This window comes from Mchenga conophoros, linkage group LG18, assembly GCF_057382185.1.
Source record: "Mchenga conophoros isolate Kocher_MC1m ecotype Shallow Benthic linkage group LG18, M_conophoros_male_GT1.1, whole genome shotgun sequence".
In the NCBI taxonomy this organism is placed as follows: Eukaryota; Metazoa; Chordata; class Actinopteri; order Cichliformes; family Cichlidae; genus Mchenga; species Mchenga conophoros.
In genome coordinates, this window is record NC_140543.1 from 11,013,660 (window position 1) to 11,040,798 (window position 27,139).

Consider the following 27,139-nt stretch of genomic DNA (forward strand, 5'->3'; position numbering starts at 1 on the left):
TCATAGCTGGTGAAAGAGATACAAAGTCCGATTAAGTTGATTAATTCCTAAGCAGAGACACATATCAGAGCTCACAGGAATATGATAATGAAATATATTCTTTCTCCTGAGGGGATGCTAAATTGGCTCATCCTCTTAATTACACTCATTCCCCTGCTGCAGTCAAGCTAATGTATGCAAGCAATCAGTGCCTGTTTATTTACAGTCAGTTCAAATTACATTGAGCACTGAAGTGGCACATCATCGTCATCATCATCATAACTGCCTTTGCCTTTCATTCCTTACACTGCTGCCCCGTAACAGTGTATTCATTATCAGAAAATGAGCACATCAAATTGTTTTCAGGAAACTTCACAACGTGCTGCTGGTGGGAGATGTTAGTGAGGGTGGAGATGAAATCCCAGAGGAAGGTATTGTTTTGAAAACAGGATCGAGAGGACAAATGTCACACAAACATACGCTTGTGTTTTGGCTGTCGAGTTCGCTTTCATATTCATCACAGTCAGTGCTGCTCGACAATAACACCAAGGTCATCAGGGGTATGTGTGTATTTGTCAGGCTGAGGCCAATTTCATGGACTTCTGGCAAAATGAGATTTTTATTGCTCTGGTGGAGCCGGGCTAAGGCAACCATGCTCTGCAGTTCGAAACTTCCCCTCATTAAGGTGGTGTGTTCGAGCACTGCCACGCTGTTCCACAGCAGCACATCGTAACAAAGCTGCAGCACTGCCACAGTGAACATCCCTTCTCTAAATATTGTATGAAACTATACATCATAATATCTTCCTCCACTGTTTCCTCCAGAGCCTGCTCACAGGTCTGATGTACTACCGGCCCGATGACCCCATTGAATACTTGGAAGGCTGTCTGAAGAAAGCCAGAGAGCTCGGAGGACCAGAAAAGGTGCGGTGGGATACTTTTGTGGGCCAGGAGAAGAAGTCACTTCCTCCTCTCAATGGAGGCCAGTCACGCAGGTCCCTCTTCAGAAATGGTGAGGAGGCAATGAAACAGATTAGAGCTTAAGCAATTAGTTGCTTGGCTGATTTGTTTAAATGCAGCTGTTTGATTTACTTAAATACATTTTTCTCTTGCTTTCGTTGGGTGAAAATTTAACCTACAGGTTTGTAACCACTGTGTGATCAGGCTCTGGGAATGCTCTATTTTATGTCTTTAGTTGACTAAAAGTCTTTGGCAGATTAATTGGCGCTGCGTTTCATCCCATTCTATTTTTGGCAAAGTTTCTTGGCACAATAAAAGATGCCAGCATTTCTACTTTTTGGCTCCTGCCTTCTTTCTAAGAAAGCCGACAGCAGTGCACATCTTTATTTCACACCAATCTGGGTCCCTGCTTGATGAGAAAGGCGTTTTGATGTTTGTGCTGAGCCCAGAAGCTTCACTGTACATATACACTGTTAAAACTGTTACCACTGTCTTGGAACGAGAGATAGGAAAAAACTTTCAGAGCGCAATGAGAGAAGATGCTTTTTATTCCGGCACTTTAGTGCAAACTATAGCCGTACTTCACATAGATTTTAGACACATAGATAAGATCATATACATCCAAACCACATCTACAAAACTGACTAAAATTTTTGGAAGGAAACCTTCCTGCTTCCTGTTCAAAGACAGCGCGCATAGATCAAAACAGTGCTACCAACACACTGTCCTGTGGAATACACGTAGCTAAATATTAGTCTGAGCAGGAATATGAAAAAAAAGTCTCTCCATTCATCAGTTATTGATTCCCAGCAGGAAGTCCCATATATGCAAAACTCTGTTTGAATTTGCAAAGCAAAGTGGAGTTCAGTTACAGCTGTCGTAAGCTAATGACTTCTTCCAGTTCAGCCATTCACCTTTTCTTTGAAGCGCAGCAGGAATGTACACAGCAGGGACCCATGAAAACCAAAACAAATTTCACCCATGCCATGCAGATAACACAGATGTATAGATCTACAGTTCATTAGTTCAAAAACATTTTGTGACGACATTTTATTTTTTTATATTTGACTTCCTCTTCTTGTAATATTGTGGCAAAAGAACCTGGAAACTTTGCCTGCTGCAGTGTTTATCTCCTGGGAACTGTAGGCTAAATCAGGGTTGTTTATTTCTGTTGCCGTTTTTTGAAGCTCAAATTTGACAGCCTCCAAAAATGAAAAAATAAATATAGCTGCAAGGGAAGCCCACACTCATTTATTCTTATCTTGGCATGATTACCTTACTGATATGTTGAAAGTTTTAAGTTGTGGCATGTTAAGTTAAATGAAACTGTTTTAATTTTAACAAGCGGAACTGTTTACATAAAACATCCTCTGGTCTCTTCTGATGCAACGAGTGCATGCATTGTCATGTGTTGTCCTTGCTACTAACTGTATGGTCAATCCAGTTACAGTCACATGAAAACTATAACAGCTCCTGCTTCTGTTGGAGAAACTTGCACTTGTTATTTCTGTCTTTGCTAACTGTGTTATTGTTGTCGAAGCTGTATAATTGATGCTTTCATCACCAGAGACAGCAGGACAATTACCAAACCGAATGTAGCAGCTGTGTTTACATTCATCACTCTAACTGCTTCATCTCTAATTTACTGTTTGTTGAAACAGACATGATTTATTTGGGGGTTTTCTTCTGAAATGAGAGTCTGAAATAAAGTCACAACTGCACATATAAAAAGACAGTGCAGACTTGTAGCATTGTTTAGCCGAGTATATCAGCAGACACGAATGGTTTGAGAAGTTCATCAACACACAGATAAAAGCCGGCCTGTTTTGCTTATTTAACACTTTCTATGTGTGTATGTGTTTGTCTGTGTGTCACAGTGTTGCCAGACAGCCCCAATTTCCCCTACAGACGGTATGACCGCCTCCCTCCCATCAGCCAGTTCTCCATCGAGAGCGACTCTGACCTGTCGGAGACGGCGGAGCTCATAGAGGAGTACGAGGTGTTCGATCCATCCAGACCACGACCTAAAGTCATCCTCGTCATCGGTAAAGAACCATTACAACAGACAAAAAAAAAATACCCAAAACAAGCAAAGCGCAGTTACTGTAACTATAAATAGCATCCACTCACAAAAGAATGAGGAAACTTTGAGGCTAAATCAGGGTCAGGCTATTTTATATTATTTTCCTAATCTGATGTATTGGATTTCAAGCACTCATCCAGATTCTTTGGTGAATCATGCTTTCCACTAGATAATAAACAGCAATTAAGATGCTTTCTGTTTGTGTGTTAACAGAGGATAACATTGCTGGGACTAGAGCTGCATCCATTTGTACTAAAAGATCAGCAAAATTACAGAGTGGAGGCTTTTATTTGCCCTGCTGATCTAGAAAATAATGGCCTGGACAGGAAACTATGAATCGGGCTTAAACAATTACCAGAGTTTTTCCTGGTATTTAAATACCAGTAAAAACACTGGCAACATGTTTTTCCTGGTATTTAAATATGACTCCACCTCTCTACACTAGTGTCAGCAGGGTAGATCTTATGTCATGTCACTCACTATGTTAGACACTCACGCTCTCCTAATCTGATTTTCCTGACGTGCCTCCATTAACCTGTCAAATGCATTCATTAATCTTATAAATTAAGTGTGGCAGCTGCACAGTGAGAGTAATGACTGTTTCGGCTAGACTGAAAAAATGTTATTTATGAACTCTTTTTTTAACATAGTTTATTAGAGCTTTTTAATTAAGCACAAAAAGCACTCCAGTCTCTGTTAAGAACCTTTTAACGATCCTCCGCCGTAGTATGTTTCGCTCTGGGATTTTCACACCCTGTAGAGTGGACGATAGTTTTTTTGTACTTGCTACACAAAGCTGGTTCCGATCTCTTCTCCGTGAGCACACTGTGGCCTATTTTAAAGGGGAAATAAACAGGGTGACATCAGCTGTCATCTCTGTAGAGGATCATGGGAAAATGTTTTGTCTGTCAGGTTCACGAGAGAGACAGATTGACAGATGCGTGTCATTGAGAGGACTGTGGGAAAGACTGGGTCAAAGATAACAGAATAATCCAATGTAAGATGAGGCATACATTTGCTACACTGGGATCCTTTACAACTGGCAAGGAATTTCAAATGTTTCAGGCAGCTCAACAAATATCTCCCAAAATAAACTGCTTCTGTGCAGTTTCGCATGTATTTTGTCTGCAAGTTAAAGGTACAGAGGCTATATTTCCCAGGGAGAAAGAAAGTTGGTGTGGGATAAATTCACTCTGAGAGATGGAGAAGGATGTAAGAACGAGAGGACAGAAGAGAGATTATTTGATGAGATTATTTTCATTGATAAGGACTTGAGAAACTGGAAATTTAAAGCTCAGGTGATGTTCTATTCTTAAAATAAAATCAGATTTGGATCTTCTGTATGCCTGATGTGCTGTTTTGAAATTATTTGAAAAAAAAAAACTATACAGTTTTGTATAATATAGAGCAGGTTAGTATGCAATACTGTGGCAAAGTTTACCCACTATGTTCGAGCGATGCAAGGTAGACTGTGGTGTTCATGGCCGATGTTAGCGTGCATCAAGAATAGCAGTGGGACAGGAATCCTACTTCAACCCCTGGAGCTGACTGAGAATGCAAAGACACTGCATGCAGAAGAGGGTCGTCAGTCACAAGTTAGGTAGCTTTCTATGCATACCATTTCATCTGCTTCACTTTTCAGACGCCTTTTGCATCAGACCTTTACATGATGAGACAAAATAGTCATAGGATTGAGGATAACCTTCTTCTCTAAATATATTTGTGATTTTGTGCTTATTGCACACATACTGTACACATGGATATTTTGGGCACAGCTTCCATCTTAGCTGAATCTCAGGAGCCTTTTGTTTAAAGCATCCCGAGGCCTTGATTGCTGTAGTCCATTGTGATATAAACCCTACACCACCCAAGAATATTCTAATTATGATAACTAATTATAAGATGAACCCAGATACTGCCTGCCTCTGATGTCAGTGTTGAAGAAGAGATTTGCTGTTTCACTGAAACTCGTTTTCAGAATTTAAATCTAACCACCAATTTTCACTTATTTTCTTCACTTGGTTGCACACTCTTCATCTTTTTAAAATCATTTCTTAAAGTGGCTTCACCTTTCTTCACTCTGGAATGGCTTTCAGACTTTGGGGCATGCACCATTTCTGTGATAACACTCAAACAGCACTCAGGTTGTCAGGCCTGTAAAATCCAAGTGAAATCTTTTAATGGGCTGAAACCTAACAAATTGTGTATAATGTTTGTCTTGCGGCAATTAAACACATGAATGATAATGATTAGATTTCATTATGGTCATTTTAACTCAAAATGTGTGTTTTACTGAACTGGGATTATTTTATGTGTAAATCCGTGTTGCTCTAAGACAGCATATCCCTCCTCTGCACGTCCGTATCCTGTTAAAACAGTGAAAATGATTATTTGTTATCAAATGTAGGAGGTTCACACATACCTGTTTCAGACACACACACACTCCCTTCTCCCCCTGCACACACATATACCATAACACACAGTCATGGAGAGACACATAGCTCAATCCCAAACACCCTCCCACTTACGTGCAAACACAAGCAGACTCCTGCACACACACAGTCTCACAAACCCTGAGTATCTCTCACTCATACACACACGCGCCTACGCTAGCACGCCCACACGCATAATGTTTCACACCTTCTCGCGCGCACACATGCACACACAACAAAAATTTTCCCAAAACATCAACAGCTCTCCCTTTGTGCCTAGGTGGCCCTGGCAGTGGCAAAGGAACGCAGAGCCTGAAGATTGCCGAGCGCTACGGCTTCCAGTACATGTCTGTGGGCGAGCTGCTGAGAAAGAAGATGATCCACAACGCCACAAGCAACAGAAAGTGGAGCCTGATCGCTAAAATCATCACCAACGGAGAGCTGGCACCACAGGTAGCAGAGACACAGAGAAGGAGAGCGGGTGAAGGGAGGGGGTGACACAGAAAGAATATGAGAAGAGGGATGAATGCCAAGCCTGTCCAATCACTCTCAGGTCATTATCACAGCATGCGTGTAACAAGGGACTAATTAGCAGCATCCATATCACAAGCGTGTTGGAAAGAGGCTTTTCTGTCCGTCTTAGGAGCATCCATCTTTGCAGGATAATTATTGTGCCTGGGAGGAAAATCTATAGAGACCATCCTTTGGCTGTTGGAGGTCCACTTTTTTAATCACTATACAGTGCAACACGTGTTTAACATGAACCCTTTCTGTCCCTGTGCTACAACAAGGTTGTATCTGTTATTGAAAGGCACCCCGCCCTGTTTGGCACATTCATTTGGGATTAAAGTAGATGTAACATTTGTTGTGGTTCATTTCTGTTGCATCAGATTTCCATCTGAACATTTTACAAACTGGCTCAATAACATCAGAGGCTCATTGTTGTAAGGCTGTTTTTTATGCTCTGTAGTTTTGATTAGTAGGCGTTTTTCAAATCTTACTCTGGTCTAGTGATTTGGACACAGAGATTTATTGTATTTCAAAATTCTCTCAAGTATCTCTTAATCATCGAGCCCAAGGTTGTCCATTTTTGGCTTTGCAGTTGTGGAGCTGTTGCAGATTGAACTTGAAAATACCTCTTTTGAGGGGACAGTTCAAAGAATTGGTTATGCTTTGAGGGGTTGTGGTTGTTAAGGTTTGGAAATGGATCTAAGAAGAGTGGAGAGAGTAAACCATTGCAAAATGATAAATAGACAGGTGTTTTAACCACATATGGGTCATCTAACTGTTACCGTTTGAATATTATGGCTGTTTGTTATAACAGCCATAATATTCAAACATATCCAATATGATCTGAAACAGTCAACTTCCATCCACCCACACATCCTTATTCTTAGCCACTAATGCAGCTTAGGGTGCATAAGGGTGCACACCTGCTGCGTTTTGTCAGATTAAATCAAACTCTGGTTCAGTTCCCCCGTTTGTGCAGATGTGATCATGGTATTTACACTCGAGTTCAACCACAGCGAGACTTCTTTGAAGAAACTGGTTTGTTTATGGTGAGAATGTCATCCGACCCACATCCGGCTCAACTACCACGTGTGAGCTTCAAGTTTGAGCTAAACACCGTCTGTTAGCCAAAACCGATCAACTGATTTTGAACGCGGTAAATAAACTGTAGGAGTGAAAATTCCCTTAGAGTCCCACCGGAGCTTGAACCTATTCCAGCTGACAGGCTGATTGGAAAAAGCAGTAACTGCGCCATACAGATAATCAGTCTGAGTTATGTGTCTAAATATATCAAAGGGTGAAAGGTACTAATGGGTCAGAAGCTGTCTCATTCACATTGACAAGACAAGGTTGTGATAATAATTAGAAGTTTATGTAGAAAAGATAAGAGCAAATGATGATGAACATGAGGAGGGTGGAGTGAGAAGTGTTAGTGATGTCACAGACGTGCAGATGTGTGAAAAAGCCATTTGCAGTATTGGTGTTGTCAGTAAAACAGATGGTTTCTAGGATGGAGGGAGAAAGAGAGGCCAGACCTATTTAAACTCAGTTCTGAGGCTTTCACAGGTGTACCCAAATCCCACTAATGGCCCTCCCTGCCTAGAGACTACTGCAGGAGGAGCACCCTGGAGTGTAGAGTAGAAAGTGGAGGGACTATAAGAATCAGCAGAAACAGGGTTTTCATCAGATATTCAGTTTCTTTTTTTTTTACTGTAACACAAAATTGTAAATAAATAATTTCAAAAGCACAAAAATGATGTGGCTTCTAACTCCAAAAGGAGTCAGAAGCCACATCATTTTGCTGCTGCATCAACCACCAAATACATTTTATATTCTGTATCTCATGACAACAAGTGTCATTACATATTTGTATAAAGAGACTTCTTCATCTTATTCTCTGTGAATTGTCACAGTTAAAGACCAAAAAGACCCCGTAATAATAAGATTCAGTTAACCAATCAGTATTAGACTGGTCATCAACAGCAGAGACAGCAGGGTAAAGTTTTACATGGGATCACACCTTAGTAAATAAAATTCCCTAAAGAGAGTCCAGGGCTATTATTAAATATCCTGAAAAAGCTTTAGAACGGTCTTTGAGTTGATAGCATTTCACTGCAGATATGCTGTGAAGAATAAATCCTCCCAGTGATGCAAAGAAGATGTGCAAACCTAAAACCACAAAGAACAAAGAGTGTTCGTCCTTCAGGTTTAATTTCCTGCCAGTACGCAGATTTGAAATGCCACTTCTTTATCTGAAACTGAAATCTCAGATAATATTCTAAGTTATCTACACACAGCATGTCCGTAGAGAATTTTGAATAAAAAATATACAATGTAGTACCATACATACTAATATTTATTTTCCAATGAGTCATTATGTTGCCTTTAGCTAAATTCACTCCTTTTTGTTAACCATAAAGCTGTTGAAAAGGAGCCTTTTTGAAGCAATTACATCATTAAGTAGACTTTAGGTGTTAAAGTGAGGCATGTTTATCCATTAAATTTTCAAGTGTCATTCACCAGCTTCACCTTCTTGTCCAAATATGAGCACTTTTGACTCCAGATAAACAAGACGGTGAAGTGACAATTTCTTGGCTTTAACCTGTAGTTCACAGTTATTGGGTAATGTCCCAGTGATCGCGTTCTCTACCCCTGTTTGTGTATCTGCAGAATCTGCAGGTGAAGGTAAAGCTTTGTGCCAAAGATTTCACTTTTATCAACATTTTTAGTTTAGTTTTCTACAGTTGTACTCATTGATCAGTGTGAAAGTTTACCTTGGTTATCCTTTGGATCTAGTGGAAGCCCAAAAACCTGACCATAATCCCAAAAAGCCGAGTCAGCAGAGAGTAGGTGAGCACAGGGCTTAGTCTAAACAAGCTACATTTGTTTCCTCATAAATCAATTACCTTTAGTGATATAAGCAACTTGTCTTGTGAAGACATGACATGGGATCAGGGTCCGATTAGTGGCAAAACTATTTATATATATAGAACAGACAGAGAACAAATAAAACAAGGATGCACAAACATTGTGGTACTTGTGTGGAAATACTCTGCTTGGGTTTCACTGTTTAACACAAAATGCAGAAGCACACTTTGATAAAGTACTTTTTCAGATGTTGGAGGTCTTACCAGGAAATGCACGTGCTCTCTTGTGGTTTTTAGGCTAGAGGAGTGATACCAGAGTTTGTGCCACGTGTTTTCCTGTATTAACCTCTGGGAAAAATAAGTATGTCACTAATGCTTCTGTGTATTAAGCTTTGGTTAAACATGAATATATTTTCTGTAACGATATAAAAGCAGCTATTAAGAGTTCATCTTTTGTATAAAATGATGAAACTCCCACTTTTCGGATGTACACAATGAAAACACCCAGACGAATGATCTATAAACTGTAATGTACTGGTTATATAGCACACTGAACAATTGTAACACAGACGCGAGCCCCCACCTGCTTAATGACGTACTTCTCAGGTTCTGTTGCGTCATGAATCACCTTCAGGAATCGCCTAGTTCATCATTTATCATCCCTTACTCGCACGTCTGGTAAGACATCGCTTCGCCGTGTCGCCATTCACTACATGTCAGTCCAGCAACCGATGAGATAAACGGCAACGTGGGCCAAACTGCAGACACATTAGATATGATAAAGTGACTTGCGGCTGTTAGGTATTTAATTTCCCACCATAATTAGTTTAGCAAAGCAGATTAGAATTTGGTTTCTTAATGATTCTGCATATAATGAAGGAGGCAAAAATGCTCCTGAGTGTGTAAGAAGGCTGTTATTCAGAAGCTTTAAACAAGAGCCCAGATGACAGTACTGTTTTTGTGCATACTCAAGGACTTCTTACTGATTCACAGCTGGTCTTTAGCGGTGTCTGAGGTCATGTGCATTTTTTCTCCCATTTTATTCCACATGAATTCAAAAGATTTATTAATTATAAATTATAATATTGCTTAAAGAAGAGTTTGGAGTCATTTTGATCATTTATCAGTGAGTCTTAGATTCAAGACGTCATGGAGTTTACTTTGAGAGTTGAGTATAAAGCCTTAGAAATGGAAGAAGTCATATGGCATGGGAGTGCATGGATTTGCTTTCATGAAAAGCAACAGATGAGAAGATGAATACCGCTGTCATGACTGAGAGTTAAACATAAAGCTGGAAGACTTACACTCACATTAACCATGTTTACCACAGACAAACTTTTGGGATACATAAAGTATATTTTTGCGCCTGTGGTCAGAAGGTTACATACACTCATTATAATAATTAGTTTGACAGCACTTTTTGGATTAACCAATACCCAGAACAATGGGAAAGTCCAAGGAGCTGAAGATCAAAGAGAACTATAGATTTACAAAATCTCTTGGAGCAATTTCTAAACGGGTCATCAAACAATTGTACATATGTACAAGTTATTCAGATGTGTCACCACTTTGCCAAGATCTGGAAGATGACCCAAACTGACCCCTTCAGGTGAAAGGAAACACTTTTTGGGAACAGCCCAGGAACCATCCAAGTCTCAAGCTTTCCATGAACTGAAAACTGCCTTTGATACCAGCATCACTGTCCACGGGGAAGCACCATGAATAGGACATAAATGAATAGGCTGGATCTCAGGAGGATGTATATTGAGGCTGTATTATCGTTCCAAGTGAGAAAAAGAACAGTGCAAAGAAATCATTAAAAGTCCAAAATTACCCTGTCACTCATGGCCATATTGATTGTATGTTAACCTCTCTCATCTATCTTTTCTTAAAAATCTAAACTATTATAAAGGTTCAGTTGTTATTTGTTTCCAGGTCAAATGACTCCATGGGTATTCATCATTTCCAGCTTTCACCTCTGTCCTTTAATATTTGTGGCTTTTTTTTTTTACTCTCCATTGCAAATTTCATTGGTCTCAGTTGAAGCAGCACTCAAATATTGTTCAGTCAACACTCAGTCTGAAAAAAGTTAAGTAAATATGAAAACTGTCAATGATCTTCTGCTTTTTGCACTTACTTATTAATTCTGATTTCTGGCATTTTAATCTCAATAAATCAGAAATAACTTGTCTACTAGGAGTACGAGTTCCGAGTGACTTTTATTAGTCGATTTACTGAGCAGAGATCTAAATACTATCTGTGCCTCACAGACACAACATGTCCTTTGGCATTATTGCTTTGATGGCCAACAGTAAATGAAAACTTCCAGCTTTTCCCACTGGACATTTGTTCTGTTAAATGTCATCTTTCAGCATGCAGGGTTAAAGGTTATATTTTAAATCAGATTACAGCCTTTTGCAAAACCAAACAAAGTAGTTTTCAGTGCACACATGGAGCACATAGCACGACCTTTTGGCTGAGAAACTTGTTCCTAACACCGTTGTCACTCTTCCAACTTATAAATACAGATTTTATTGCATGTTAAGTATTACTGCTTCCAAAGAGTGGCAGTATTTGATGTCCAGAAATCAGAAATGATTGGGTTTACCCACATTAAGATTCCTGCATGTACCATTTATAGCTAATTCTCCCCCAAAGGTAAAGAGTATGTAATTAGTTTGTTTGTCTGCGTAGCTCTTTGCTTCTTAGCAGTCTAGCATCCGGTTTTCGTGATATCATTTTCAAATTTTGTGTGATGGTAGATAACAGAAATAGGTCGAGCTGATTTCATTTTGGTGAAAATCAGGTCAAGGTCAAACCAATGTGAGACACAGTAAAAACTTTATATTACACACAGACTTCTATTTCTATTTATTTCTATTTTTTTTATATAACACTTTTAATTACAACAGTGGCGTTGACCAAAGTGCTGTACAAACATACAAATTACACAATAAAATAACACACAATAAAATAGCAATATCAATTAACATCAATGCCAAATAGCTAATAACAAATAAATAACTAAATAGCTCTCGTGCAGTATTAAAAGCCAGTGAGTAGAAATGTGTTTTAAGACACACAGGGACAGAGAGGCAGGGTGTACCAGGGTGTACCCTGCCTCTCGCCCTTTGACAGCTGGGATAGGCTCCAGCGGCCCCCGCGACCCTGAAAAGGATAAGCGGAAGCGAATGGATGGATGGATGGATTTAAAAAGCTTGAGGGTAGGAGCCTGTCTAATGTGGAGAGGCAAATCATTAAACATTTTAGGCGCCACGACCGCAAATGCATGATCACCTCTAAGAACCAGCCTCGACCTTGGTGTGGCCAAGAATCTTGACCTCCACTGTTAATGACCAAGGTCAAAGTTGACCTAGAGAAAAATTCAATAAATAATATAGGCATGGAGAGGGCTGTACAACGCAATTTTTATTTTTTCAATACCACACCCAATGATGTCACAATGATGCAACAACATGCTGACATCAGCATGCTGACATCAGCATGTTGCAATAAAAACATCATAAAATATGAAAGTTTTAGTGTAGGCCTTGCCGTCTGGGGGAGTTGCGCTCTCTGAGTGCTCGTGTTTTGGTATAAAATGGTAGATTCAGGTGAGTTCACAAAATCACAGGTTGTTCATTAAAAGTATTTCTCTACCAAACTGCTGAAAGAACCACCGTATGGCTTCACTGTCTTGGAGCCATACGTCATTGGACTATAAAATATTGTCACCATTTTAAGAGAGACTGAGTAGAATTCAGGGGTATTTTAGTTTACTTTAGTTCTTTCTTCAAAGAAGGAATTATCTGTAATATTGGTTATAGTAGATCATTCCTTAAATGCACAGTAATAATGATCAATTCACTTTGCTGTTGTACATCAACAGATGCAATGGACATCCATCTGTATAGAGGACTTTATAATTGTTTTTCTTTTATCCTGTTCCCCAATAATGTTCTTCCAGCTTTAATGTTTCAGGAGCTATTTCTGTGCTGCAGTGCATTGTGGTAAAAGAATCTCCTAAAGTTAGACGAGCTAAAATGGTTTGTTTCACAAAGTGGCTGCACCAAGGGACTGCACCAAAAGCCAGTACAAGATTAATGATGATTAATTTGAACTGTGAAACATGCACAGCTACTCCAGTCACATCCAAGAATGAAAATATGGGGCTGGAAATGAGAATAATAGGTCCACTTTAAACTAGTTAGAAATCACTCTCCATTAGCTACACGGTGCACTGTGATGAATGCATGCACTAGTTCCACCAAAAATAGACAAACGAGGTGTCTCTTACCATGTAATTGACATGTTGGAAACACTATAATAAAATGCGTGACATTTGATGGATGTGGAAATTCTAATCATGCAACACCAGATCTGTTAGTGAGCACGGAATGAGAAACATTTATTTGAAATCTCAGTCTATTCTGCACTATTTAGAAAGCTACTCAGAGTCTGCCGTGTATATTGCAAATAACAAATGGCTGAACAGAAGTAATTTTGCATACGGAGTCTGTGCAGCTGCAGGTGAGTTGTTTGATGCTTCGCGTTCCTGTGAGAGCTCTGCTGCGAGACGTGCAGCGGCTCAGAGGGCTTTTCTTAGATCAGATTCTCTGAGTTAGTCTTACAAGCATACATTAATCTGGTTTATGGAATCTAGATTAGGTTTATCTCTGCGTAGTCTGTCAGGCTGCCGCTCACACTCTGCAGTCGGAGGGAAATTAAATGTCTGTGTTGTTCATGTTATTTTTAGTTCTGAGCATTGCTCATGTATCTCTGTCGTATCATGTGGTGCATTCTGCCTGGAGAAATACGTTCAAACATGTTGACCTCCTCCAGCCAAGAGGAAGCAAGTGATGCTAAAAGATGCTGGCACGCTCTGACCTCAGGACCTCTCAACAGAGTCATTCAGCTGCATTCAGAAATATTAAACAACAGCTGGATGAACAGATGAATGATATAGTGGATTTTTCATTCACCGTATTTATGGCTCCAAATCAGATACCCTTCATTATTTGTCAGATTTACAGTGCTACACAAGAAACTGCAAAAGCCATTGATAAAATTAATCTTTTTATCTCTGAATTATAATCACAACCGTAAATTGTATAACTCTGTAATTGCAATGTCTTTCTCTTCACTGAGAAAACGGCCCCCACTATTTGGCATCTCAGATGTGAGTGTAGTTAAATATGCTTTTGGACACCAAGACAGTGGCTAATTACTCAGTTTATTGATTAAAAATCTAATGAGCTCCCTGCACCAAGTGATGAAAATTATGAATCATGTTGCTTTTGATGATTTGCAGGAGACGACAATAACTGAGATAAAGCAGAAGATTATGAAGATCCCGGATGCTAACGGTATCGTCATAGATGGGTTCCCTCGGGACGTCGGACAGGCCCTGTCCTTTGAGGACCAGGTGAGTCTCATTTATCCTCTAATGCACGAATGTCCAAATTATTTTACATTGTGGGCCAGACCAGTAAAACTCCTCTTACTATCAGTGTAATTAGGCTTAACTACACATTTAATCCCTGAGTTATTTTTACATAAGAAAAAGAAAGAGCAATTTCAGCAGTGCATCTTTTTTTCTTCATGATAAAGAAATGCTGCTGCAGTAACTGAATAATTCTGTCAGCATGACTCTTTTGGCTAAAGCTGTTAGAAATACATGTGTAAATTTAAAGAAAAGGTTCTGTTGGCTTAATGCAGAGGCTGTTCTTCACATTTTCCAAAGGCGTCCAGTGGGCCAGCTTGGAGTCTTTGCCAAGCGAATTCTGGCCCTTGAGCCTTATGTTTGACACCCTTTTCTATTGCTTTGTTCATCCTGGGCTCAGATGCTGTTTTCATGTTTATAACTTAAGTCATTTTACATAAATCTTAATTTTGCAGCCTTTAGGCTTAAACTATCTGTCACATCTAATCTGCAAACATAAAGAGTATTTTCTGTGTTTGGAGATTTGCTAAACAATTTTATATTTCTTTGAGTTATGAAAATTGCTTTCATGTTTCATTGACTCTATATATAAAAGAGTCACTTTGTCTCATGTGCAGTACACAACAACCCTTTCATACCTGCTGTGTTTAATCGCACAAGGGGCATTTTATCTTTATACTGTGTGCGAACTGTGTAAGTTATCGGCTAATGACAGCAAGCTTGGTTGGCAAGCTGTATCCACAGACTTTCTGGCAGACGCCTTCTCATTAGCACTAAGCAACAGACTGAAAAATATTAGAATACCATACACCAAAACTAGAGCACAAACTTCTTGAGGGTCTGTTAGTGGGGGTGGGTAACATAGCCTCAAAATGATATAATATTTGAGCAATACAGGAAAGGAAATACTGAAAAATGTTTTATTAATGATTGCAGCTTGCAGTCAGCAGCATTTATAAGTATAAGTGAACGAAGGGCATTTTCCATCCTTCTTTTCTAATGAGCTACAGTCACTGATGACACGCTTCCTAATTTGAAGTGCAAGTCTATTGAAACAAGATGCCAGCAGCCGCAGTTGCGTTGTTATAAAGCAGGAGTAGTGACACAGCGGCACACCATGGGTCAAATGTAGCTCATAAGTAGCTCGGTGTTATTTTCCCCAAATATATTAAAATAAAGGATCGAATAGCATGGATTTTTTTATTCATTTATTTGCCCCAGTGGGGAAATTTGATTGCACTTCATATGACATTTGTATGCATTAACATAAGACAAAATGTTGCCTACAATATACAGAGATTTTCACTCCCGATTGGGCAACCTATGTATTGCTCATGTTCAGCCGTTTGATGGTTCGAGCAGTAAAAGACAGTTTTGGCCAGTTTATTTGTGAACAAGGGGTGAAAACTGTGCTTCCGTTTAACAGCTTAAGTAATTCAACCCTGTATCTCGTGACATGATAAAATAGAAAAATATTTTCCACCTGGGATGTTTTATCTTGGGTCGAGCTTTTTAACCAGTTTCTTAAAGTCCTGCTTTTCTTGCTCTTATACGTGTCCGTGGTCGCCCTTCTGGTGTGCACACTAGCGAACGTAAAAGCATGCTGCAATATCACATTGTTATATCACATAAAAATGTATACTGGTATTAATACAGAATAAATAATGGTTAAGAACACATTAGTTCAGTTTATTTGTCACATATTTGCATTAATCTTACTGTGAAACAAACCAACACTATAAACTCATTCGAGAGAGTCAGTTCAGTGATGCAAATTAGGTAAAGTGAAAAAACTCTAAGCCTTAACCCTTTATCGCCCAAGTATTACACAGGGTGCCTGGGTGTATTTTCTAAATTTGACTAATTAAAATTACAAAATAATAATAATTCTCATCTTTCACGAACCATTTAGATTTTTACCTGTGGGCTAAAATGGCTGAGGAGTTACAGCAATGTGAAGTGCACATGGTAAAACAGGTCAAGCAGCAGTATCTTGTGAATGCTTTGTGCTGCTGTGATACATCAAATATCCCCATAAAGTTTGATTAGATTAGATACAAAGATTAAAACTGTTTCTTGCACCAGTTTGTAAAACATTTATTTCATATGTAAAGTTTAAAAAAAAAAAAAATTATTAAATTACTCAATTTTAATGAAAGCATCAAGTGGTCATTTGAGGAACTGCAGTGTTTGGTTCTTCCTCGGCGGTGTTGTGATTAGTGCCTGTAATCAAATGACACATTTTTTTATTAAATAACTAATTACAATTACATCTGTTTGGTAATTTAACTGCGCACATCACCATTGCTATTTTATTGTCTTGAATCTAGTTCATCTCCAGCACTAAAAGAGCTGAGCGTATCATGGCTTAGTGGTTTGAGTAAATCTACGTCAGTTTGATATGCTAAATATCAGGAGCTACACAGCGACAACAGGCCATTATGAGGGTTTTTAAGACTTAAATATTTAAGTTGTCGCATCCAAATTAGCATTCTTCCAATTGCCTTTGATTAAAGTTTATTTTTGCAACTATTTTGCATTAGAAAGCTGCATATGACAAAAGTCAAACTGAAATGCTCTTCAGGTTTCGATGACAGTTATTGTTCGTATTTCATAATTTGTTAAAAGTGGATAAGTGGATGCTTCTGGTAACAACTTTAATGGTGCATTGACGTCATTGGTGTGGGAATTTAATGTTGAGGCACAGACTCTTTTCGGGCTCTTTTCATTAAACTCTAATATGGCAGAAATATCTAAGTTAGCAGGTAAATTGTTCACTAAGAATATTATGACTGGGTCCTTTACAGGAGTGCAATTTACTTATTTTGCTGCAATCTAAGGCAAATTGTTGGGTCTGTGTTTCCACAAGCCCCGCTAATTCTAGAGACTTATTCATCATGAAGAAAACAAGACAGTCGATCGATCATTTGCGCAAGGGAGTCCTCGTCTGTGTCCACCACGAAAATGACCCCGACGACGGCCTCCTCTCGCTGCCTTTTATTGAGAGACAGTTCACACAAAACACATCACAGCAAAGCAACGCCCACATGGTTCTAAGACAAGGCATTGTATGTATATGTGTGAACTTCTGTAAGAATGTGTGTGTGTGTGTGTGTGTGTGTGTGTGTGTGTGTGTGTGTGTGTGTGTGTGTGTGTGTGTGTGTGTGTTATGTGAGAATGTGTGTGTGCGTGTGTGTGTGTAAGAATGTGTGTGTGTTACCTCCTGCTGACCAAAGGGTCATAAAAGCAGGAAGCTTACATCAAAAAGCACAAGGATGTGTCTGTAATAAAAGACTACAGCCCCCCACCCAGAACCTGGAGAATCTGGGGAGGGGGACAGTAAAATTCCTTTCATCCCACAGTTAAACAATGTAGAGATGGATGGTAAGCATAGAAATGACAACATTTAACAATTTACTCTAAGACAAATTAAGGGTTTTTTAAGTTGAATTTTTCTTATGTTTTGCTTTTTTTTTTACCCTGAAGCCTGCAAACACTGAAAGATGTTTGATGTCATCTGTTCTTTTACTACATTCCCATCATTATTTTTCATTTATGGTGTTGTAGTACTTGTTGAGCTGATGGCAAATGCTGTAGTCTGATTATTGCACTCCATGTGATAGAATTATGGGAGGCTAGTTGGCATTAGTTATTTTTCTCAGGTCCAGTTTATTGGTGCTTCCTTTTCCTGCCTTTCTGCCTCTCTCCAGTTTTATGAAATTCTTGCTGAGAGGCAGAGTTCAATGTTAAAGAGATCCGTTTTTAAAGGTACTGATTGAACTAATTTGTGTAATTTTTATTTTCTCTTTGATTATTAAAACAGTAAAAAAAAAAATCATTCAAAATACAACCAGTCAGTGTGTCTACAGAGTCTGCCTTTTTGCTTGTCCCCCACCTAGTGTTTGATATTTGACATTATCACAGACCTCAAGTTCACACCAGGCCCTATCAAGCTTCTGATCAGCTATTTACCATTTTGCTGTCCTGCCACTGTTCAATGTTCTTCAAATGAACAGGTAACAGCTCACTGAGCAGGAACTCTGAAGACGTTCTGACTGGCAGACTGGTTCATGGTCTCTGCATTATCAAGCATCTGACCAAAGTAGGAAGTTGATGATGTTTTTTTTGGCTTTATCTTCTAGAAACTGCAGTACTTAAAGAAGGAATTTTTATGGGAAGTCACAAAATGCTTTGAAAAGCCATTCATCCATCTTCTTCCACTTATCCAATTCTGGCGCTGGAGTCTATCCCAGGGTGAGACAGGGTATATACCCTACAGAGGTTACCAGTTTATTGCAAACACATAGAGACAGACAACCATTCATAATCACATTCACACCTACATCCAACTTACAATAATCAACTAACCTGACCCTACGCTCTCTAAACTGCATCCAAAGTACCTGGAGAGAACCCACACACACACAGGGAGACACCAGACTGAATTCGAACCCAGAACCTTCTTGCTTGTGAGGCTTACAGCCACACCACCATGCTGTTCCCTTTTTGAAAACATCAGGTTTGATATGAAGATGATAAATAGTACAAATATTCTGGAAACACGGACGCTGGGATACAGCTTGTGTATGCTTTTTTTTCCTCTGAGCTTCTAAAGGAAAGTCCGGCTCTACAGCTGAGTGGCCAATTGTGTGTCACAAAACAGTCGATTGCTTTTAGTGGGACTAATGCTCTCAATCACTATTAAACTCACTTAAGATTTATCAGCTTTTTAATAAGCGCTGAGTGACTTTTAGAGCCGTTTAGGGCCTTTTGAGGTCAGTAGAAGATAATCCTGACCTTGTAATGTCAGCAATTTTAGCTGCATTACAGGGAACAAGACGGAAGGACAGCAGACTTTCAAGTCCTACTTGGAAAGGATTAACATTTCAAGAAGACATTTTACAAAAAAAGAATGATTAAAGTCTCACCTTGTCACCACCAAGTCAGTATATCACACAAGAATATGTTAATTTTGTTCATTTATTTTATTACTTTGTTGGGCCATAAAACATGAGAAAAACACCAAACACAAGATCCTGCAGCTTCATGTCACATTCTATTATTATTCTGTTTCAGATCGATGATGGTTCAGCTGGACTCTGAATGCAATACTTATTGTGAACTTTGGTTTATGTAGATTGATTCGGAACAGGCAAGACCAGATTTGCAATTCCTGCTCATTTATTTTACAGTATTATTACAAACAGATTGCATATAATTGCCAGCTTGACCCCATTCAGTAGGAAACTGACTAATGATAGACTGATTTCAACTTAATGCCGTTTTATTGCTGTGTTGATGCATGATGCAAGTTATGTGATCAACAGATCAATAAGTTGACCTTGAAGTCCTTGGTGGATGTAAGGCAAATTTTAATGGATTGTTAGCATGACCCCGCTCTACTCATCTTCAAAGTTTTATCAGAATTACTTTAAAACTTTTCAAGCTATCGTGTCAACAGTTACACACACCCACACATGCAAACACTACCAAAAACATTACCTCCTTCTCAAAGGTTATGTTTTTATTGGATGTACCATGAAGATACTCAATGCACCTGAACACCACTTTTAATTAAAAAAAACTTTTTGGCCTTTCTATCAAACATTTTACCGCAAATTTAATACATAAGGCAACCTTTTTTTTTTCTTGTTGGTGCTGGAAATATTTTTTGACAATTTATGGAAAAACTGTGAGGTCTGAACAATTCTCACAGTGTGATTTGTTATTTGTCCAGCAACAACTCTGCTGTACCTTTGGACATAAGATTGCACCAAAAGGTGTTTCACCAGGTTTGATGATCAGTGCAGCAGCAAGTGCCTCAATCAATGACAGTATGTGCTGTCAGTGTGTCACGTAAGGAAGCTGTGATGCAGCCTGTGAATATTCTGTAACTATCAAACAGCGTTGGTACTCTCTACAAAACTGCAGCTCCACTGTGGCACAGAATGGTTGATTAAATTTGTGTTTTTTGGGCTCCTGCAGGGAAAACCAGATGGGACTCTTTTGAAAGCGCCACTTACTGAAAGATAGTGTGGAGCTTTATCTCGTCATCTTTCCAGTCAACACATCCAAATGGCTTGTCATTGTAGACAGCCACAGCCAGTCATGTGGCTCTACAGAGGCTGTTCTCTTCAGTTAGGGTAACAAATGGTCCAAAAGACCATTTCTGTCTCTGGAACTATGTTTTCCTATTGCCTTTTTTTGTATGCAGACACGCAAGGAAACGTGCTTCATACACACTGAAATATGCAAAATTGTATTTACATGTACAGTGAAATAAACAGGCAAATGCATAAAATTGCAAAGAGGTCAAAGCATGAAAGTGCATGAACGCACATGGTTGTGACACACAACAAATGTGCATTAGCACATGAGTGCATGCAAAAAGATATAACCTATAAATACAGAAGAAAGAGATAACCATACTTAATATATGAAAACATGCTTACATGAAGTCGAGCACAAACCAAAACAGTTTTTATTTTGTCATCCCAGACGTCACCGTTTCTGTTTTCAGTTGCATGGCATTAGTCACAGTGTGCTACCAACTCAGTTAAAAACAAGTTTAACACGATCACTGTCACTCTGAGTGTCAAACCTACAGACAATTAGCAGTTCAAGCTGCCGCTCTCCTCGGCTTCAGAATGAGAATCGTCTTTGTTTAGCTGCCTCTGGTCCCACGCTTGGGCTGCACTGTATTATTTGTTGAGCTGACACAGACTTGTGAATCTTGTGAAACATCTAATAAAAAGCATTTCATTTAAAAGATAATACTGAACTTGTATTCACCAAACACACCCTGACATGACTCAAGCAAGTCTGATCATGTCTCTGGAAGTATAAATAAGCAGCTTTCTATTGTTAAATCAACTTACAGGTAAACGGATATGATATATCAATGCTGAGTTTACTACCCGAGCTTCACACTCAGTTATAAAACTACCTCATAGTCAGCAAATTTGAATAAAAACCATGATATAAAAGACTATGAAGTATATGAACAGACTAGTTAATTATACCACTGAGTACTCTAATTTTTCTGTACTGTCTTTGGTTTATTTGGGAAACTTACTGTAGTTTAGTTATACATGATGTTATGATACTTTAAAATAGCTCATTAGGAATTAGTTAGAAAATGCTCTGTATATATATCTATATACGAATCATCACTGCTTACATATATACTAATCTTCAACTGTGTATTTTTGCTACTCATCAGCGATAAATGATTAGGTCGGCCATGGCGCTCTTTAAATTCCTTAGTAACGACTGTAATATAAGAAGTGATCCACAGCTTTTTCTTTCTGCAGCCAGCTGTGCAGAAAGTATCGTAGAAGCATCTTAGATGCTTTAAATATGCACCAGTCAGCCACAACTTTGAAATTGTCCTGGGCGACGCATGGAGACAGGACCTGGGTAGCGGCTAAATCAGATTGGGATCTGGCAAGTTTCAAGGCTGTGTCAAAGCTTTGAGCTCTTTGTGGATTTCTGCACTGTCTCAAGATGTATTTCCCCACTGGGGGAGACTGTGGAGTGAGGAACTCGTCTGGGGTATACGGTATGTGAAAGTAAATTTCAAACAAATGCCAGAACCCAAGGTTTCTCAGCAGAGCGTTGTAATGAGATAGTGTTATTCATTGCACTATTTTATATTACTTTAATTTCGTTCAGGTCACAGATTAACATACAATTTAGTTTTGTTTTATATATTTAACTTTAACCTGAAAGTCCCTTAAGATCTTTTTCTTTTTTTTATCACAAGAGAACAACATTTCCACAGTTATAATAAGATGATTTTCCAAGTATGCCAGATTTATTGAACAACAAGCATTCAGGCATTGTGAGGGGTTTCTGTGGGCCCATCACAGTAACCACTGTGGATATGTAACCCACTCGAATGTCTTTGTTATATCCTCTTGCCACTCTGGTTTTTGTACCCTCTCTCCCTGTTGTTGTGAAGAGGCCAAGTTTGGGTGTAATAATAGCTCATAATGAGGTTGCTGTCGTCTCCCCGGTCCGCTGCGCCTGACAGCAGATTCCACTCAGTACGTGCTCCCTGTCTGAAAGCTGCCTGAGGAAACAAAACACATAAACAAGAGGATACATGTGGCTGTCTCGTGTAGAGAATCAGTGCTAACCAGGCAACACCCACCCAATCACATACTCCTCCCTTCTTTGATACACCTCAAAGCTGAGCTATAAGTGTGTTTCCAGCTGTTCCAAACATGGAGCAGATCACATCTGCTAATGTGTAAACAATTCAGTAAACTCACAGTCACTGGCTAACTCATCTATGTTGCCACACATTTGTGTGTTAATAGGCATTTTCACATTCACGGCCCGGAAGTCGTATAAATCACCGCTTTTCATAAGCAGCAGTCTCTGAAATTCAGTTAAGCTGATTCAATTTTTTTTATTGTCAGAATGTTATTTAAGTGCCATTTAAAATAGCTTACAGCGGTTTGTAAAGGGGCACTGCTGTTAGATCAGGACTAGAGAAAGTCTACTGGATGTTACATAAGGTAGATATCCATGCAGCTTTGTTTATAAGTGTGTCTTAGCAACCGCTCAGAAACAGTTCATAAAGTCATTAATGATTGGATGTGAGCTGATGACCACCTAGATATTAATGCAAGCATGCGGCAGGCCTGGGGTATACAATAACCAGTATTTGTTTTAAGGCTTGAAGCTTTTATTGTTATGATCAGCGACCAGACTACAAGCCAATTCAATTAACTTCTCAACTGCATTTAAGGTGTTTCTATTTTTCTTAAAGATTTAAATATAGCTGATTGTACTACAAGGCTGCCCAAGAATTCTATAGTCCACTTTTCAAGAGTAAAATTTCTTAGTATTTCATTTGAATCCTATTTAACACTTATTAGCAGGTGTCTATTAGTGCAGTGGATCTGTATGGTCTATGGATGGACTCCACCCACTTGTCTAAATCTAGTCTCTTCTTGCCAGTAGGGATGTTTCACTAGCAAGAACCCCAACCCAAAATATGAATGATACTCATTTATTGATGAGCTACAGGAGAGGGTAAAGTATGGCAGAGGTCTAACTGAAAATCTGTAGTGGCTCCCAGCCTGGCAAATTTCCCGATATGTCTCAGAGAGGCTGACAAAAAGGGGGAAAGTGAAGGAAGGGTGAGGCATACAAATGAGAACAAATGGGTTTGTGGTGCAATGAGTTTACAGGAATTAATGTTTGAAGTTTGGTGCACTCTGGTTTGTTTCCCCTTGACTCTAAAGAGAATGATAGTCTATAAAATGAACCAATGTTATTTAGTTAGATCATAGATCAACAAGCTGACAGACTGAATAGACGCCTCTTTGCAACCAGAGGAGTCACCGCCTTCTGAATTAAAAAGAATGCAGGTTTACGGCACTTCTGACTTCACTTTTCAGACATGGAACCTTTTTATGTTAAACAATGAATCATATTTCCTCGAAGGTGTTCCTTTAGGTCTACCCTTCTGTGGACTGTTTATGGGATCAACTCGAGGATGTCATTTTTTATACATTACAACTTTTTACACTGAAAGAAAAAAATAATGGTGCCTTTCATCAGAATCAGAACACACTATTAATCCGGAAGGAAATTATGTGGTTACAGTTGCTCCAAGACAATGAGTACAGCAACAAACTGAATTAAATAAAAAAATATATTTCAAAATTACAAAATATAAGAAATAGCTCTAATATATACAAACAGCTCACTTATAAATATCCAGAATATTACAAAGATTAAATATACATTATTGAAATTTTACTCTAAACTGTAAATCTATGCATTAGATGGGGGAGTTGTACAGGGAGAGGGCCACAGGCAAGAATGATTTCCTGTGTCGTTCAGTGGTGCATTTGACTTAAGGGAGTCCAGTTCCATCCCCACAACATCAGTGAAAACTTCTTAAGCCAGCAGGTCTCTGTCCAATGGCTGAAGTCTGTGGTGTAGAGGGTGAAGAGGAAAGGGGAGAGGACGGTCCCTTGTGGTGCCTCTATGTTGCTGATCACCTTATCAGACACACAATGTTGAAGACACACAAATTGTGGTCTTCCTGTCAGGTAATCAACAATCCAAGACACAAGAAAGGCATCCACCTGCATCGCTGTCAGCTTATCACCCAGGAGTGTTGGCCTGATGGTATGAATGCACTGGAAAAGTCAAAAAACGTGACCCTCACAGTGCTCGCCGGCTTCCCCAGATGGTCGTAGACACGATTGAGCAGGTAGATGATGGCGTCCTCAGCTCCGAGACGGGGCTGGTAAGTGAACTGAAGGGGATCCTGATGTGACCTGACAATAGGTCAGAGTTGGATAAGGATGAGTCTTTCCAGGGTCTTCATGAGATGGGAAGTCAGTGCCACAGGTCTGTAATCCTGGGAGACACTGGTGCAGGATACCGCATGGATTTTTTTCTTTTTTTCTAAATCAACAAATATATAGCTGAGTTTCCAGTTGCCTTTTCAGCATCTTTACATAACTTATTTGGCATCATTCAGTGGTCACATCAGAGCACAATGTAACTCACATGTCATGTGCAGCAGTTAACTATGACATCTGGGAGCAGCAGGCAGTTTGTAGCCAGTTTGTTGGAAGTGTTTAAGCTGTCTGTGAGTAGATGCACACACTCAAGTGTTTCAGTTAAACTTCAGTTTAGATTGCAATAACCTCATATTAATAAGAGTAATATTGGATGATGTTTAAGCATATTTGGATACTATTGCTATATTATTATTCTTGAGTTGATCCTACCTTGGGTTCCCAGCATTCTGCTTGGCTTAAAAGCAAGAATGTAAATATTATGTTTAATGCTCTAAATTAATAAATGGAAACATCCATGATAGTTTCTGTGTAATAAGCAGTAAACAGCTGGAAAATGCAAAACCGCCAGTTTCTATTTACCATGTAATAACCTATTAAAGCAAACGTTAATGTTTGACAATTACCTGGAAATACCTGTGGTATTTCTGTGTATTCTGGTTTGCTTTTAAGCAAAGCAGAATGCTGGGAACCTAATGTAGGAATTATTCAAACAATATAATATAGTACTACTATCCAAATATGCCAAACACAGAGAGAGAGGGAACCATTCACACTCACACTAATCACTTATTGACCTAACCCCACTAACGTCTTTGGACTCTGGTAGGAAGAAAGTGGAATTTAGTACCTTCTTACTATGAGGCAACAGTGTTAACCTGCTTCTTTTTTTTGTTGCATGGGGCAGCACGGTAGGACATTGGTGCCCTACCGTGCTGCCCCATGCAACAAAAAAAAAGGACTTTGTCAGACACTTTCCAGATGGTGTTGTAAAGTACTAACAGTAGTTTTGAGGCGTCACGATGCGGCTCAACTTGTTTTACATTACAGTGCAGTACCACCTAATGTGGTAGTACTCCATGCGGCTGAACGTCCCATGATGTCCTTTGTATATGAACGTCCGAAGAAATATTTTGAAAGATGATCAGAAAACCTAGAGAACTCAAGACCACAAAGATGCTACCTAAGACTTCTACATATAGACATGGGCAAAACGTGGACAATATATGAAGGAGTATTTTGTATGGTAAAAGATGTACATAGGTATTATATTATTTAGTTAAACCATGACATCTAATTATTAACTGTTTATTTTATCTCAAAGATTACAAAATAGATATCCCCAAATTATTTTTTTTTATCTCAAGAACAATTCAAAAACCGGATCTGTCAGCTGCGAACGTCTGCTGGATATCTTCACAATCGAGTGGCTAAAAATGTTTTTTATTTATTACATTCTTCCCTTAAAGAATTTTTTCCCTCTGCCAGTACTATACAGCTACACCTAAAACTGCTGTAAAAGACTTATGCAAGCCGTTGTATCATGCTGCTGCTAAACGTCCCTGTGAGGCTGCTGAAGATTCGAAACTCTTTATAATCATTAGCAGCACAGCACTTCTAGACCAAGAGGGCTTAAAAAGAGAGAAGAGAGGAAAAAGGTTTACTTACTGAAAGAGACTGCTGTGATTAAAGATGAAGGAGGAGGACGTAGAGCAAGTTACGCACTCAGTTACAAAGCCACAGAGAGCCTGGAGACTCCAGCAGTTCGGATTGGTGAGGCAGGTAGTTTTAGCTCACAGACACAGATATTGATAAAATGACTGCCTAACAAACAATTTAACCCAGTGAGAGTTGTCGACAGCAAGGATTTACATGAATGTTGTGTGAAAAATATGAACCAATAGTAGAGGTGAGTGTGTTTACATGGACATGGCTATTTCGGGAGTCAAATACAGGATATGGTCTAGGACTAAAAAACACACGTCTCTTACGATAAACAAAGAGCTGTTTAGTTATCGCTCTTTCTGTGCTTGATACTGTAATCGTACGCCTGAAACTGTGTACTTGATCGATGATTCGCCAATCTGATATCATCTTTTACCCTCTCTTAAAAAACTCAACTCGCAATAGTAGATTTTTTTGGACACTGAGGTTCACAAACTAAGCCTATTAAGGTTATACGAATTGTCTGAAGCAATCCATATAGCGCCCCTCCCTTCGAGACCGTCTTCCCCTTACGATCAATTTTAATTGGCTGCCACTCATAAATAGAAGGTTGGAACAGCAGGTGGGAGGGGCTTCTGCACTCACAGCAGTGGGGAAACGACTGTCTGAAACCTTATGTTTAAAGCAGCCTGAAGTCTGAGCTCTTGGTTTACAGGGATTATCTGCACAAATACTGATCTCGTTATTTGAGACATTGCACACATTTAATATGAGTATCTGTAAACTTTGATTACGTTTGATCTGGTTGTAAAGAGACCTTCAAAGAGATAAAATTGACTCTGATACTTTCAGACAGGCTCAGTGCTGCTT

At 39.1% G+C, this 27,139-nt stretch overlaps 1 protein-coding gene across 1 annotated transcript in view; it reads left to right on the forward strand.

The window, feature by feature from the left end:
- The window catches only part of ak5 (adenylate kinase 5), a 106,401-nt gene that overhangs the window by 698 nt on the left and 78,564 nt on the right, over window positions 1–27,139 (forward strand). Inside the window, exons 2-5 of the mRNA XM_085254678.1 lie at window positions 804–990; window positions 2,816–2,983; window positions 5,734–5,906; window positions 14,142–14,255. Coding sequence (XP_085110804.1) covers window positions 804–990; window positions 2,816–2,983; window positions 5,734–5,906; window positions 14,142–14,255 — 642 coding nt within the window. The remainder of the gene's footprint in view (window positions 1–803; window positions 991–2,815; window positions 2,984–5,733; window positions 5,907–14,141; window positions 14,256–27,139) is intronic.